Genomic DNA, 16,936 nt, shown 5'->3' with positions numbered 1-16,936 from the left:
AAAAACCACATGAAAAGACGTCTGTGTGGATGGGTTGTTACCCTGCATGAATGAATGATGAAGCTCCAATAATCCTCCAACTTGTTTTGCAAGAGAGAGAAAAAAGAGTAGCTAGTAATACTGAAAAGGCCATGCCCCTTAAAGTGATAGAAAAAAAAGCTGAATAATTGATGGCCGCCCTCACATGTTTCGCCATGAATTATTTTATGAGCAGAGTCACTGACCACGTGTTCAACTGGTGATATGGCCAAAGTTTGGAAACGAATCAATTTAAGGCTAGACATATTGAAAGATGCTGCGGTGTAGGGCTTATATCAAATCCCTCTTCTGTGTTTTTATTGTTTCTCAGAAAACCTTGGGAAGATCATTGTTGGAGGCATTGAACCGAGGCCACGTGGAACTTTTCAAATTTAAACATTTTCCCAATAACGGGACAACACCGTCCCGCCCCTGACATTTATAAAAACCCATTTGTCTTCTCCTGAAGTGACACATCTTCGGGAGGCAGTTTGTGATACAGTTATTTGTATTACGAAGAATTGGTAAGGATTTTAAAACACCACTGTTTAATTTTAACTGAGTTTTAAAGTTCATATCTGTTACTACATAGCCTATTTGTGTGAGATGTTTCCCGCTCAAATGAAATCGTATTCGAGAAAACTGAACACAACAACCTATTTCGGTTGTTACATGACTCCAAAATTAAGGACATTGAGTTTGTTATGCAAATAAATGTGTATGGGTTTTCAATCATTTCTCCCGACTTAATACACAGCGAATTAAGCCAACATTGTCACAGGTTTGTTGTTTCGTGTATGTGGTTGACCCATGCTGATAACACAAAACATGAAAACTGTGTGCGACTTTTCTGTCAGACCACACCAAATACTGTAAAATAAACTGAAGTTATGCACAACAGGAAAGTATACGCTTCAACGACTGGTAAAATGACTTTAATTGACGGCACCCTATGCCGTTCTCCATGGTTTTGCAGCAGCAGAAATCCATTGACAAATAAAGTCATTATAGGATACACAGCAATGTTAATGTTCAACAAACCAGGATAGTGAATAGACTACCCGCCGAGTGGGGGCATCCCTGGAAGATTAGCCTGTCATGCTCCAAAACTCATTTTAATCCACATCAATTTGAACGGTTCCCTTCTTCTCTCCATTGATAACTGATCACTTCCAACGAATTGCCATCAAGAGGATCGAACAAATGGCCACAGAAAAAAAACACGTTCTCCAAGGAGGCCTTGAGGGTTTTCTTTTCTAACAAACATTTTCTGTGCCGCACACCTCATTCAATTATTCATAAACAAGGTTCTATAATCCCAAAGCAAGGAACTGCCAGCTTATATGGGTGAGCCGTTAAACAGTACACGACAATGGCGAACAATGTGACGTCCCCCGGTGAGACGATAAACAAGGGTTTTTGTGTTGGCCAGCTTTTGGATGTGTCTGGGGAGCCAATTGATCAATACGTAATCGATGCTGGTGTGGCTATTGTCGATTTAGAAAAAAAGTACGCCCTGATCTGAGAAGATAAACTGTATCAGATCAGAATGATGTTGATGGTCACATGGTACACAGATCCATGGCCGACCATACATTCCTTATACACCTATAACTACAATGACCATCCCGCTAGTAAATACAATCTACGTGATGGGTTTTTAATGGCACAAAAACAAGTCTAATGAAAAGGTACGAAAAGATATAATCGGTTTAGGGGATGATGATCTCCAATTCAACTCTCTGGAATTCAATATAAAAAAACAGCACCAAACAACCATACAACCAACGTGTGAAAATGTCACCAGGCTGTGATGTGTTTTTGCCACGGGATGTTGTGCACTTTCAGGATGTTCTTATTTAATTTAATTGGAAATATTATGCGAGGAATCGAAGGTTCATTCGACACAATGCCCGTAGTCCATAATACCAATTTTGACAGAACTATTGAGAGTACAAGTGTTTATCAAAAGTAAGCTTAGAGATTTAAAACCTGGATCATTGCCAAACATGTCAATGTATTTTTAATAGTCGCAAAATGTGTGGATCTGAAAGAGGGATACTCTACGTTTCAATCAGTTTCCTATGTTGGTCGTCAACAGACTGCCTCTATTCCAACAGGAGTACTAAGTACTGCAAGTAGTTAGCTAGAGCACTGGAATATGTCCGGATCTGAAAAAAGCGACAGGCCCACCCTACGTTTCATTCAGTCCTCTGTTGGTCATCAGCAGACCGCTGTATTCCAACTGGTGTTGAAGTACTAAGTACTACCATATTGCTCTATGGTACTACAGTGCAGGGTTTTAATGCACATGACGAGTCGTGGCTGAGTGGTTAGAGCATCGGACTCAAGTTCTGGTTGGTTCGAGTCCCAGTCATTGCACTGTCATTAATGAAACAGGTATAGTGACACGAACATCAAAGAGTAAGGTACTACAGCTATATCAACACATAACAATGTTGCTCATGATTTTCACCCAGGCAAGCTTGCGTAACAGAGAAACAAATAATCGAAAAAAGAAGGAAAGGAATCAGTGAGAGGGGAGCAGGAGAAGAACAAAAAATCTTGTTTGAGAATCTAACCTGCTACCTTGTGTTTTTGCCCCACTACTTTCCCAATAAAAATGGTTAAAGTTGTTCAATTAAATTCACTTCAATTTTAATCAAATTCAGTAATCACTGCAAATCAAAATTTTTGTTTTCTTTTGTGCACGGCATAAAAAATGATGACAAGTTAAAAATCAATCCACAAAATGATTATATGATGAATTAATTGAACAGACAAACCATGCTTTGCCTCGCTGTGTAATGATCATTCAATGCCAAACTGAACTCCAAAATCACTACACATTTTTAAACTAAAGCTTCACTAAATTTAGCTTTTTCGGATGAGTTAAAAGTCATTGATTCCGCTGATTTGAAAAAAAATAAATTGCAAAATGAAACAAGCCTTTACATTCCCACTCCAATCTGTGAACAACATCCAGGCATCGTCACAATCACATAAAACCAAACCAAAACAACAGCAGCGTCACACCATCTTTGCCAACCTTTTTTAGATTTTGAGCTTTCGACGTTTTGTTCCCCTGCCTTGGCGCCTTCTTGGGAATGACCTTTGACCTTTAACCAGCACTGTGGGGAGAATGTTTCTCCTAGTGCGTGGCTGATGATGGTGTTATTTTAAGTAACGAGCCTATAAGATATAAGCCAAGGAAGTAAGAATAATATTATAACATGAGAATCAAACTCAAGGAAGTGTATGAGAAGTATAAAAGGAAAGCAGCATGAATTGAGGTACCGTAAAGTAGTTCATCAGTTCAGTATGCTATCTTCAGTCGATAGTACAACATCAATTCATCACTACAGAGCAAAACGAGCAATGGATTTTGCTATTTAACGTATGTAGACCGATTTAACGACGGGTGTCTGTTTGAGATACTAAAGTATAAATAAATAATACCCCAAAAAACCTCTTTTTAAAACGTTTTCTGTTTGTACAATAAGACAAATAAACCTCTGTTTAACAACAAAGTTCAATCATCATGGAAATATGCCTGTGATTTTGTTCACAGACCTTGGGAAAGTACTGAGTATACAGTGACACATCGGTGTACATGGGTAAAACCTAAACAATTTGCAAAGTTTAAGTCAAATAAAACAAAATGGAAGCTGAAGTAACTTCCTTTGGTTGAATACCTCCATGGTCAACACATAATAACAGCGCTTTCAAAATGCCTCTTTGTCCACGTCTAACGCGGGATTTTGGCCTTCAACATTCTGCGCTTTGTAATCGGGATAACATGGTCATGTTGTTATTGCAAAACTAAGTGATGATAATATAACATTTTAAGAATCTTGATTAAACTCCATCACTGACTATGTAGGAGGCATATACGACATAGGAGCACACAGTGACAAATCAACATGCGATATAATGGAGGACGAGTATACAACAAAATGGCATGATGTCCATTCTCTGTGGGTCCCGTTATCAAACAGGCACGTGCGGGCAAGCTGAGATAACTTCCACAGCTGGTACGATATCGCAATAAATTAAATCAATTACATACAGAAGAAAACTTGTGACAATAAACATAACCCATGTTAAGTTGCCCCCCCCCCCCCCAATACAAAAATAAGGTGTGTGGCTGCTTCAACCAATCACTGGTCCTTGCTGTATGAACCAATGCAGTAAGAGACAGCAATATACTCTGTTTCTCTTCTGCATAAAATGCAGATTTTTATCTACTTCCTTCGGGCATCTTTAAAAACAAAAGTCTGGCAATGCCAGACGGGACGGGTTCTTACATAACGTAAACTTTGACAAGAAAAATTCACTGATATGGATAAGAAGAAAAATAATCTCCACGCAATCGTTGAAACGAAAGCCAGTGAAGTCAATGGCTTAATATTACTTTAAGTCTTTGGTGAAGAGGCAATATGAAACTACATAATAAAGACTCCATGTGTTGTACAATAACCATTGGAATGTATATTACATTGTTGAAAACAACATGTTGTACAAAACCGCCGTAGATCAAGTGAATGACTAATGTTACATAATAATATAAATCCACCAATGAATACTCTCAAAATGCCCAGGTCAGCATTGCTCGATACATTTATTCTATTGACAGTCGACCACTGAGAATGAAAATGATCGATAAATTTAGGATGACGATGGCCATATGCAAATTAACGGCTTTGGCTGTAACTAGATGAAGGCCTATTCTTCAACATTGTAGCTGCAGCCAAGAAACAAGAAGCCGTAGCCGACGCAGCTTCATTTCGACACATCCTTAAGTACACGTTTCGCATTGGAACTTTGGCGTTACAAACGTAAACTGCGGACTGACCGATAGAGCAACGGTTTCTGTACGGCACCCCCAACAGCCATTTCGGATGGTACTCGAACCCATGACGTGTTCATTTATATTAACAGTTTATAACCATCACTGTATGAATAGTCGTACACCATGAGCATTGCTTGTGCTTAGCAAACATACATGCTAAGCAAGATTTGACATGTCAGTCAGCACGATTTTAAAAACGTTTCTAGTGGACTGAAAATGCACCTATCGCAGTCCGTGAAAAGTTCTCGTGTCGATTGCTCACCGTAACCAAAACAACTTCGATATCACGTGTATGTGCGTGTTACGGAGCCCTCGAAGTGCCATCAGGCTTCTTGATAGCATTAGTTATCTCAGGTTATATTGACGTATTGATATGTTTGGAGTGCTGTCATACCCAGACATTAATAGTATGGCTCGAGTTTTACATTGGACTCTAGGCCAGAGACCAGTAGGTTTAGTGTTTAAGAACTGTACATAAATCTTGTTGATATTACGTCTTTAAATTTAGAGTAAGTTCACATAAAAACAGTGTGCATTTTGTTAACTGTTCTGACATTTTTAGAACTATTCTGGGCAAGTAACTATTTTGAGCAACAAGTCCGTTGGTCTTGTGGATTCCCCAATAAACTGAGCCCTGTTTAGCACAGGATCCCATGTAGTCGAATGCAGGGTTCCGTATTACAATAATGAGCGCGCAATGTAAAGAATGTGCACTTACCCATACGGGGTGGAGGCTAGGGTTGGTACAGCGTGTCCAGCATGTCCGCCGTGGTGCGCAATCTGACTAGCTTGTTGCTGCCTGGCTATGGCGAACTGGATCTGTTCTGCTGCTGTCAGAATAATCACAAACAAACATATTAATAATGACAAAAAGAAGAACAAATAAACGTCTCCATAATAACAGCTTACTGTGCACCATCATGCTTGACATAGGCCTGGCGTGTTAATTTGTCTTGCGTGTTAACTTCTTGAACCAAAATTCTCTAGCTGTCTTTGTTAAAATTTTCTTTAAGTTTCTGTCTTTATTCAAAACTTGAGAGCTCAGATCCTTCTGTAAACTTAAGTGTAATTTGTAAATTACGGGCATTGTCTTGAAAATATTGTCTGAGTAATTTTTCCTTCGTCCATGTTACAATACCTTGGTTGGTTGTACTATGGGTGTACTAAATGTTTGTCTGTCCATTACATAGGTTATGATTTGTACAGCTCCCATTGAGTCAATTGAAAGTATAACCAGGTTACTTATATGTCATTTTCTCCATTTGTCCCATTTTCCTAGGGCGATAAAATCCACTGTCAGTGGTACATTTTTAACATATTGGTTAAACGACTACGTATGATAAAACATAACTTTCGGACTGTCGGACACCTTTCCTTTCTTTCTTTACCCGATGACGTACCTACTCATGAATAATTCATTATCTTTACAGACTTGTGATGTCATTTAAAAAAGAGAACGACGAAACAGCGATTTCTAAGAAGCTAATGATATATTCCGCATTTGATGAACCAGGTCATTTTCTCCCAGTGGACACATTTGAATAGCGAACCTTGAAGAAAAAAAAAGTTTCGCATGGGAACTCAAAAAAAAAAAAAGTTTGCAGAACTGAAACTCTTTACGCCGGTAGCTGCAAAACATCCACTGCTTAAATTCCATGTTTATTTAGGGGTGGAGTATAATGTCATTCGTAGCTTGCTCAGAAGCACCAAGGCCGCTTGTATTCTGTCCCTATTTTGTAAATAATGAAGCCTATTATTACTCAGCTATTTTTGCACTCCGTGATTGACCCCTTTTATTAGGATGGGTATGCCGTCTTAAGTCGAGTAAACACGGCAAACATTTTTCGACCACTCACGCACAATGTTGAAACCAGACTTAGCTCGAGTTTGTCAACCTCTCGGAATTTTTTTTTCTACCTAGCAAATACCACTCGTGTGTTATGTATCTACCTTAATTATACTATTTACACGCGAAAACTAGTTATTTGCTTTTGTAAAAGACACGGGTCGCCTATATACGGGAGTAAGGTTAGACTTGATTCAAGTCCCGTTCTCGTGCGAGAGATCCGCCATCAAAATGTATAGCTATTGGTCCCGAGACACATATGACTGAAAATAAAAAGGACTCTGACGGGATCTGGACTTGAATCAAGTCTAGAGTGAGTTGGGCTGGACACGATTTTGGATTTTCTGGGGTTGGTTTTTGTTCAGTGAGGTTTTTTTGTTTTTGTTTTCATTCAGAAGCTCCGCCGTATTCGGACTACAGAGAGCATTACTGTAGCCTACGGCACTCTTTGCTCGCGAGGTCACACGGCCTGTGTTTTCTGGCTTCTCGGTATGGGTGTTTCAATTGTTGTCAAGTGTCGAGATCATTCGCAAAATCTTCGCTCATCTGCAAGCACCGTGTTTGAGTTTTGTCACTGGAGTGGCTATATTATGGGCCACACCCTGTCATACAAAAGGTAGACACTTAAAAAAGCTCGAAGTTATTTGAATTCAAACCAAATACTTATATTAAACAAATAAAATGTATTATATTTCTGAGTGTCAAATTAAATCCTTTTAAATTTGCTGTATATTGCTGTAGCCAATTGACTCTTGGGTTCGTTGTAGTAATTGTAACTTTTAAATATTTAAATGCATTTTTTTTTTTTTACTTTGTACTTTGAATCGATTTTGGCCGTTGGGCCAACTGTTTCAATTTTAATGTGCTAATAATAAACAGATATACCAGCGATTAAATGAACATTATTTTGAAACTTTCATTGGAGTTGTTTTCCTGCTCTTTTTGGTCGGTTCAAATAATGTTCAACCTAAAGGCCATGTCACACAAGGCAATTTACGAGCAACCAGTGCTAGGCAATCTCAAAGAAGAGAACCAATTCACATTTAAATAATCACATTACTTTCTTGGTGATCGAAAGACATTATGTTTACTCATGTGCTACCAAAGTGTGGTCATGTAACATGCACTGCGTTGCCTGCAAATGTTGCCTGCAAAAGTTGCCTCCTGTGGGGGTCTGATGGCGACGTTTAAACAACAACATAAGCACCATTCAGAGCTGGGCTACATTTTCTTACATTTTGTAAGATTGTCTTCATTACTTATTCCTCTGCTCTTTTTCTTCGAGAGGGGGTGGGCAACAAGGGGTGCCACGCCCTTCTAAATATCGAGACCGATAACAACATCCAATCAGGCCAAATTTGTTTCTGAAATTAGTTTTTGACAAACTGAAATTGGCGCTTGAAAAGTTCTTTGTAATATTATCCATAATGCCCAGGGGCTAGGGGCATAATGTAAAGAGTTCGACGAGACAGACTTACGCAGGGGAGGTTTCTCGGATACCCAATTTGTTCTACCCCCTACCTGACCATAATAATTGTGTTTCCTTTTCGAACAGTGTAACCAACAAACCATATTATTTGTTGTTGCATTCACAGCCAAAGAAAACATCAAACAATGAAACATCCCGGGGGAAGTTTTTAAACTCGGCTTTGACCGAGTCTGAAAGGGGTTATCGCTCTTATCTTTACGAAACTACAAAATAAAAAGAAAGAGATTCTGCCACTGCAGTATTAGTAGGCCTAATTGGTTACATGGCCACCTTATAGTAGCCGGGGTGGTGGTGATTGTTGTAGTTGTTGTTGTTGTTATTGTTGTTTTGTTTTGTGTTTGTTTTTTTGTTTTTTTTTTTTTGGGGGGGGGGTTGGGGGTGGCAGTATATTTCGTTTTTGAATAGGGCAAGGGCACAAACACATTTTCGCTATTGTAAATTTCTACTGAGAGTTGGAGCATTTCGAGGGCACCAAGGTAATAGCCAGGGAGCACTAACTGGGGCAACATCATTCGTTTCCTCCGTAAAGTATCAGGTATGAGGGGGGGGGGCAATCGGGCTTCAAGGGGAGGGTTAACACTTGAACTCAGAGCCCAATTTCATAGCGCTGCTTAACGGTAAGCAAATTTTCGTGCTTACTGTAACAAACAAATTTGCTAAAAAGGTGTAAAAATGTTTTTCACAAGTTAGCAAGAAAATTAGGCGGCCAGCTTGTGCGTTCACCGTAGATTGCCATTGTTTTACAATGATCATTTTCATGCAGTAAGCACCGAAATGTTAGCGCCTTTTTGTGTGCTTACGGTTGGCAGCGCTATGAAATGGAAATCGTTAGACAGTAAGCACAGTCGGCCGTTATAAGCAGCGCTATGAATATGCCCTTGCAAAAATTACCAGCTGATGTTATTATTGAACCAGTAGATATAAACAAAAGTACACACTGATTGGACATGGCGAAGAATAATCAATGAAATCAACCGTTGACCATCTTAAGTTGGCAGTTCGACTTGGGCTTCAAAAGGCACCGGGAACCCAAGCGTGAAAGCTTTGTTGTAATTCCGGGGCACTTTGCTTATCCACCACCCCCGCTAAGGCAACGAAGGGAAACTTCGATTGTCAACTCTCGTCAAAAGAATCCCATCTTAAGTTGAGCTAATTTTGTCAATAAAAACATACAATGCAATATTGTACAAAACAGTTTATATGCAAGCTAATGCGATACACTAATACATCAACAACCACTGTTCAAAGTTACGGAGCATTGGAAGTGCCATCCCGCGGTATCTTGAGATAAATTTTCAGAGCTCCATGCCAAATACAGACAGGCAAGGCGTTAGAGAAGTTGCCTAATAACGGATTTTACTAAAAAAAGCGGGAAACTATTTCCGCTTGATTGGTATTCTACATCTTCTCAGATAATAGATTTCGTTAAAGGCAGTGGACACTATTGGTAATTGTCAAAGACTAGCCTTCACATTTGGTGTATCTCAACATATGCATAAAATAACAAACCTGTGAAAATTTGAGCTCAATCGGTCATCGAAGTTGCGAGATAATGAAAGAAAAATATCCCTTGTCACACGAAGTTGTGTGCGTTTAGATGGTTGATTTTCAAATTCGTGGAAAATTACTTCTTTCTCGAAAACTATGGCACTTCAGAGGGAGCCGTTTCTCTCCCCATTACTCGTCACCAAGAAAGGTTTTATGCCAATAATTATTTTGAGTAATTACCAATAGTGTCCACTGCCTTTAACCATCAATTTCTTAATTAACATTGAAGTTAAATAGCGGCAACAGGCTCTTGGTCCAAACGGTTTTATATTCGTCGCTGTCGAAAGTTCCTTAGTTCTAACTTCAACTAACTGTCTATACCCCAACCAACTCACAAACACATTGAAACAGTAATGCCCCTTTTATACAAACGCAGTAAAGCACAATAAATTGCAATATTATACGCTTTCCTCGAATGCAGTTTGAAGCATGTCAAACCATAAACTGTTCAGCCGAAAGCACAAGCAATATAAAAGCCCACGGGAACAGTGTAGACTTTTTTCCACATTAAAATCAATTCCGTGAAACTATACAGCTGTCGAACTCACCCCACGAAGTTTTGGCAATGAACACCATACCTTCCATGTTTTGTGAGGCATTTTTCTTTTCTTTTAACACACCCCAGAGGGGTCCCCGCCCCAACATGTAATGTTTAACAGCTTTCGCACGTGCTTGTCCCCGTTTCATGTCCAAAATTGACAAAAACTGTTTGGGCACGAACATTGCGGAAAGGGTACAACGCGCTCTATTCATGTACATACAATCCATAACATGTACATCAGCGTGTTGTGTGTTTGGGCGCGTCCGAAATGGCAAAGCCTGGATCGCCTTGCCACAAACCATGCGCCGAAGTATAGTACGCATTTGGCTACACCTTTTAGCGACAGTCGTAGCCGTGCTGTAACCTCCATTTCTGGTACGGCCATAGAGCATAACAGTGTGTCACATTGGTATTTGTCAAAGACAAGCTACACTTGAATCATGAAAGTTTAATAACCACAATCAGCCATTGAAGTGAACAAAATCTTAACGTGTCATTTTGTTTTCAAACCGTTTGAGTTTTGGACTTGCAAGATTCAGACTGTTTGTGTTACTCATTTCTCAAAAACTATTGCATTTCAAATTGCATTTGTTGTGTGCAATTCTGTGAACATTAATAATGTTTACTTTTACCAATAGACCAGTGTTCTCACTCGGTGTATCCCATCATAAGCATAAAATAACAAGCCTGTGAAAACTTGGGCTCAATCGGTCATCGAAGTTGCGAGAAAATAATGAGCAAAAACCATTTTTGTAAGAGATAGTTCCAGGGAACGATTAAAAGAAGGAAAGTGTGATCTTAACTGCAACTCAATCGTAGTTGCTAAGTCAAGTGTGATATCACGATACCAATCACTATGGTAATAAAACTTACAATTTGTCTTGCTATGAAAATATTGCTATAGTGTGTCATTGTTTAAAAAATAATAATTTGTTTCGTTGTTTATGGATTGCAGTGAATTATAATACTAAACATGACCAGTGGAGAGACATAATTTCTTCCTTCTATCATGAAGACACCAGACGATTACTCTAAATGACACCATTTCCCAACTATTTCACACCTTTTCATTTCACCTCTCACATAAGTCATAATAACAATTGACACTGTTGATAAGCCCAATACAGAAATCCCACCACTGTTTCTTTCTAAAACGCAAACCGATCCATCACTTCAACCCCAGGTGATGTTTTTACAGCAACCAACTACAAAGCAGTCCCTCCGACAACATTTTGAAAGAAATATCGCCGGAGAATTCTAAACCTTCCTCATGGTTAATTTGTTTATATATTTTATGGCGGCCATTAAACTTGCAAAAACTTCGATTTATTACCATTAGCGCGGACTTGTCCAATCATAGGTGTATAATACACGTATTTAGTGTAAACAATTTGGTAGTGTGTTTATTTGGTTTATTAGCACGGCTCTGTATGGCAATAATATTTCAGGGGTCAGACAGTGTCACCGTGGATCGTGCACACGTCTTAATACTGTAGTATGAAAACTATTGATGTGTTAGACGGGAGTATTTTATGCATGATGTGATTTATAATAGTTAGTGGACGAGGTTGAGATGTGGCAGCATCAATTTTGTCTGTAGTCTGCTGGTGGTTTTACGGCTGGGTGTATTTGGGAGACGGGATAAAGAACAGCAGAATTCTTCAGGTGTTCAGAGCGAACCGTAATATTAAAGGTACTGGACACTATTTGTCATCCCAAAATAACTGTTAGCACAGAAACTTATTTGGTAACGAGAAATGGAGAGTTGTTGATAGTAAAAAAAACATTGTGAGAAATGGAACCCTCTGAAGTAACGTAGTTTACAAGAAAGAGGTAATTCCTCATTCAAACATGAAAAGAATTCAGGCCTGGACCTTTTTTTCGGCACTAATTGATAGCACAATTTGGCGCAACAATGGTGGTTTTTTGTTCGATGATCGGTTGAGTCTCAATTTTCACAGATATTTTATTTTATGCATGGAGCTACCAATGTTGGGATACACCAAGTGATGAGAATACTGGTATTTGACAATTTCCAAAGGTGTCTAGAGAATTTCAAGGCAACGTTTACCTATGTGATTACCAAACGTATACCTTGAATTCCCTTTAAAGACTAGTAAGGGTGAAAACGGCAACAAAGGATCTTTGCTGACATCAGTGAAACTTTGCATGGTGGAAATACGATAAAGTATAAATGTTTGCGGTAATATCATGTAATGATAATCTCTAAATAAGTTGGGGTGGTTTTGGCAAGAACATTTGGTTTCAACCCTGAAATCATACATAACTTACATTCAGACACACGTGAAAACAAAAAGTATCACTTCAAATAACAAGCCTATAGCAATGAACTATAGTGATCACCAGTCACATGAAATTTTCAAATCTAGATTGATTGAGTTGCCTTTTGTTTAACATAATTTTACCCTGGCTGCGCCCGTGTTTTCTTTATCGCTTATGAAAACAAAAATCTACAAAAATGGCCAAAGTTCAAATTGGCATTAAAGGCAGTGGACACTATTGGTAATTACTCAAAATAATTATTAGCATAAAACCTTTCTTGGTGACGAGTAATGGGGAGAGGTTGATGGTATAAAACATTGTGAGAAACGGCTCCCTCTGAAGTGCCATTGTTTTAGAGAAAAACGTAAGTTTCCACGAATTTGATTTCGAGACCTCAGATTTAGAACTTGAGGTCTCGAAATCAACCATCTAACACACAACTTCGTGCGACAAGGGTGTTTTCTTCAAATTTCCACAGGTTTGTTATTTTATGCATAATGTTGAGATACACCAACTGTAAAGGCTAGTCTTTGAAAATTACCAATAGTGTCCACTGCCTTTAACGAGAAACTACACTATATTTTTTCTACTGCACTGTGTACCTATTTGTGCAAAAAAGCAACGCGTCACGAATCCTATCAAAACGAACCGAAATCACACTCAACCCAACAACAACCCTGTGGAAAGAACAGTTAACCTCATTTTTTTTTTCTCTCAGTCCCCACCACCTCTTCCACTTCAACAATGATGACATCGAAATATTCATATCAAATCTGGCGCGCCTGGATGCATATATACCTCCCAGGGCCAACAAGTGAGGGTCATAGGTCATTCGTACAATGCCCTGCAGGGCGTCGGGTACCATGGTTACCTGGCCACGCTAACCAAGCAGCTGATTCTACTACTGTAGGGACGTGAACGAAGGTAACAAACACGTGAGTCATGAATAGGTGGTACAAGGGTGGATTTTGTCGCACCCAAAGTTGTTGAATCGCGGATTTCGGCTAGGCGGTGTCCCTGTTTAGTAGGGGTAATACAATAACAATACATTAATTCTTAGAAAAACGAGAGTGGTGTTATCCCTGTTGAAAATAAGAGTTCGAGCCAAGTTTGTTTTCAAATCAATGTTTTTATCAGGTTTGCAGTCGATTTCACAAAACTCTTCCTAACTTAAGACTAGTCTTAGGACTTAGGACGAGTCCAAACCCTACACTGTAGCATGCAGACCTTAAGATTAATCCTAACTCGAGATAAGACGAGTCCTAACTCTTTGTGAAATCGACCGCTGGACTCCTTGGTGAATGGCACCCTATGAGTAAATTGTAAATTTCTACTGGACTGGAGCAGTTCAAGGGCACCAAGGCAATGACCAGGGGGCATGAAGGCAATCGCCTTTGTTGCCTCCTTGAAGTTTCAGGCACGAACAAGTACAGTTCCAACCTTTTAAAAAAAACCACTCACAATAATGTATATTTTGTAAGCACAAACCAACATGACTGGTTCGTGTCCCACAGTTGGTGGGTTGCACCAGGTTGCACCAGGGTGCACTGGGTTAACATTCAACTCTATAAGGAGGGTGTCTCAATCGACACGTCCATCATGGTCCGATCCGAGATCTGAGATATGGTATGGTTCCTAGTTGGGAACCCATGTGGTGACCCCATGTTCACCGATTCTTGTTTATTGGGTTAGCACAATTTTCTGAAAAGGATGTGTAGAAGTAAAACACGTTTAAACCATGGCGACAGTGTGGGAAAAAGTGGCATTAGGGTTTGGCAACTGTGTTGGTTGTGATTTTGTAACTGTAACTTTGTAGTATTTTGGGGGAATTTGTTATTATCTTTTAACTTCGTACATTGAAGCGATTTTGGCCGTAGGGCCACCTGTTTTAATTTTAATGTGTTAATACAGGTAAATTATACCAGAAGTAACTTGAGGCACCGAGGTTGATTGTCTCCACGCCCCCTGGTCATTGTATCCTCGCCCCCTGGTCATTGCCTCGTTGCCCTTTATATAAGGTGCCTCTATACCAAGGAGAAAAGTATGCCTTGGTGCCCTTTGCCCTTTAAAGTATCAGACTGTGCTATTGTTATCATTAATCCTCTTCAAGCTCTGAATGTCTAGATCCAGATTCCCACAACAGCAATCCAACGGGGGTCCCTTGCTTAATTTTAGCATAGTTGCAAAATGTAGCAATGTTTGACAATATTTCACAAGGGAGAGTACAACAATGTTCGTCATTTTACACAAGGTACTTTTTTCAAAATTTGTACAACCATGCTACAATTAAACAAGGGACCCTTGCTTAAATGCTATATTTTGAAAGGGACCTAGTTATTCCTCTTCATCGTCCATTTTTTTTTTTACTCAGCATCACAAACAGTCTGGTAAATGTGACGTCTGATAGCTGTTGACACCTGAATGACTCCCTTCTGTGTGTGCTGAAAGGGAGACCTATTATAATGTTAGCACAAAGGGCACCAGACTGAAACCTTTATGCATAGTGTTATAAACACATAGTGTGATGCCACGTTCCTGGTGTGGTGCATGTGACTGCATGTGATCCTCACTCTTTGATCTCACGGACTAAACTCCCATAGCATGCAGAGCTACACACCAACAACTAGGCTTCATGTATCACAGGACTTTTTTTTTTTTTTTTTACAGTAAAGGGGTCTCTTTAACTGGTATCCTCTGCTTAACCTGACATCGAGAAGTCACAAGGCCCGTCGAGCTATTCTCCTTACAAATAAAAAACACCCCTAAAACCAGTTTTGTAAATTTCCAAACGTCCAAGCAACATCTTGAAAATACTCCCTGAATTTAGAAAGCAAAAGAATTTGGAAAGCAAAGATTCCGCCACGTTTCGTCCCTTTTAGCAAACAGTTGTTATTAAAGGCATTGGTAATAAGTCAAATTAATTGTATACATCATAACTAACTTGGTAACGAGCAATGAAGTGCTGTTGATAGTTAGTTGCTCCATGACAAAACATTGTGTGAAACGGCTCCCTCTGAAATAACGTAGTTTTGGAGAAAGAAGTAGTTTTCACGAAAATATTTGAATTGATTTCGATACCTCAGCTGAGGTCTCGACATCAACCATCTGAGAGCACACAACTTGTCCGGCAAGGGTGTTTTTTCTTCGTTGTTCTCTCGCAACAGTCAATTGAGTTCAAATTTGTACAGGTTTTTTATGTTATGCATATGTTGAGATACACCAAGTGAGAAGACTGGTCTTTGACAATATTACCAAAGCTGTCCAGGGGTGGATTTCACAAAGGTAGTCCTAACTTAGGACTAGTCCTAGGCAATGCTAAGAGATAGGACCAGTGCTAAGTTAGGACCAGTAATTCATCCTAACTTAGGACTGGTCCTTTCTCTTAGCATTGCCTAGGACTAGTCCTAAGTTAGGACTACCTTTGTGAAATCCACCCCTGGGCCTTTAAAAATTTGACCGGAAACAGGTCACAAAAGACACCCAAAAGATGCACGTGAATTATACTTGCAGTTCGAAACCTCTGAACAAATTGTTTCGCTGCAGCAAGGACGATCTTTGGTATTGGTTTCATTGTTACAAAAAGAAGGGAAAAATATCCTATTTCGTATGGTTGTAAACAAACTCTAATCGAGGAAGCTAATTCATTGCCATCTTATATTTGTTGTTCCCCTTTGTTTGCATCAAATCTTACCCAGACCGAAACGGGGACTTGATCGTCATTTTAGAATGAGACAAAGGTGTCATCGGAGCATGCCATTTTGTTTAGTACCGTCGAATAAATGTGAACCATCTCGAAGCGGGAAGTTTTAGTCTGTACATGTTTTGATATGTATATAAATATATTTTTATTCGTTTTTTGTTTGTTTTTGTTTTTTGTTGTGTTAGATGATCTTGCCGTCAAGGGAACTTTGGTTGAACGTCCATGATTATGATTTGCACAAATCAAGAAATTGTGATTCGATTCAGCAACTAAACGACAATCCTTATTCTTTCTAGTCGTTGTGGAATCGGCGGTTAGCTTGGGAGTGGTTCAAACCCTTATCCGTGTAATAGAAGTCTTGCAGTCTAACCAATGGGCCACGGCGATGGTACTGGCAATACTGGTACTAGCCAGGCCCGACGAAGGCAACGAAGGCGATTACCTCCTTGCCCCATGGTCATTGCCTTGGTGCCATTGAAAAACAGGGTGCCCTTTACCGAGGAGAAAATTCCGTGCCCTGTCAGAAAACGAAGCATAGGCACACAGGCCCGATATTTTCGAATAACAAGTTTAAAGAGATAGTAAAAGAAAAGTATGTTGAACAAAATCCTTGGTTATTGTGAATTCCTGTACCGTAATTCGCGAGTCGATCCAAGTCG

At 39.4% G+C, this 16,936-nt stretch overlaps 1 protein-coding gene across 2 annotated transcripts in view; it reads right to left on the bottom strand.

Annotated features, from left to right (window-relative positions):
- Positions 1–16,936, bottom strand: part of LOC139949683 (RNA-binding protein 24-A-like) — an 86,239-nt gene that overhangs the window by 52,623 nt on the left and 16,680 nt on the right. Inside the window, exon 3 of one of the 2 annotated variants that reach the window (XM_071948156.1) lies at positions 5,589–5,700. In XM_071948156.1, the coding sequence (XP_071804257.1) occupies positions 5,589–5,700 (112 nt within the window). The remainder of the gene's footprint in view (positions 1–5,588; positions 5,701–16,936) is intronic. The other variant, XM_071948157.1, reaches the window with a different exon arrangement.

This window comes from Asterias amurensis, chromosome 17, assembly GCF_032118995.1.
Source record: "Asterias amurensis chromosome 17, ASM3211899v1".
Taxonomy (NCBI): domain Eukaryota; kingdom Metazoa; phylum Echinodermata; class Asteroidea; order Forcipulatida; family Asteriidae; genus Asterias; species Asterias amurensis.
This window is presented reverse-complemented; position numbering and strand designations above follow the sequence as displayed.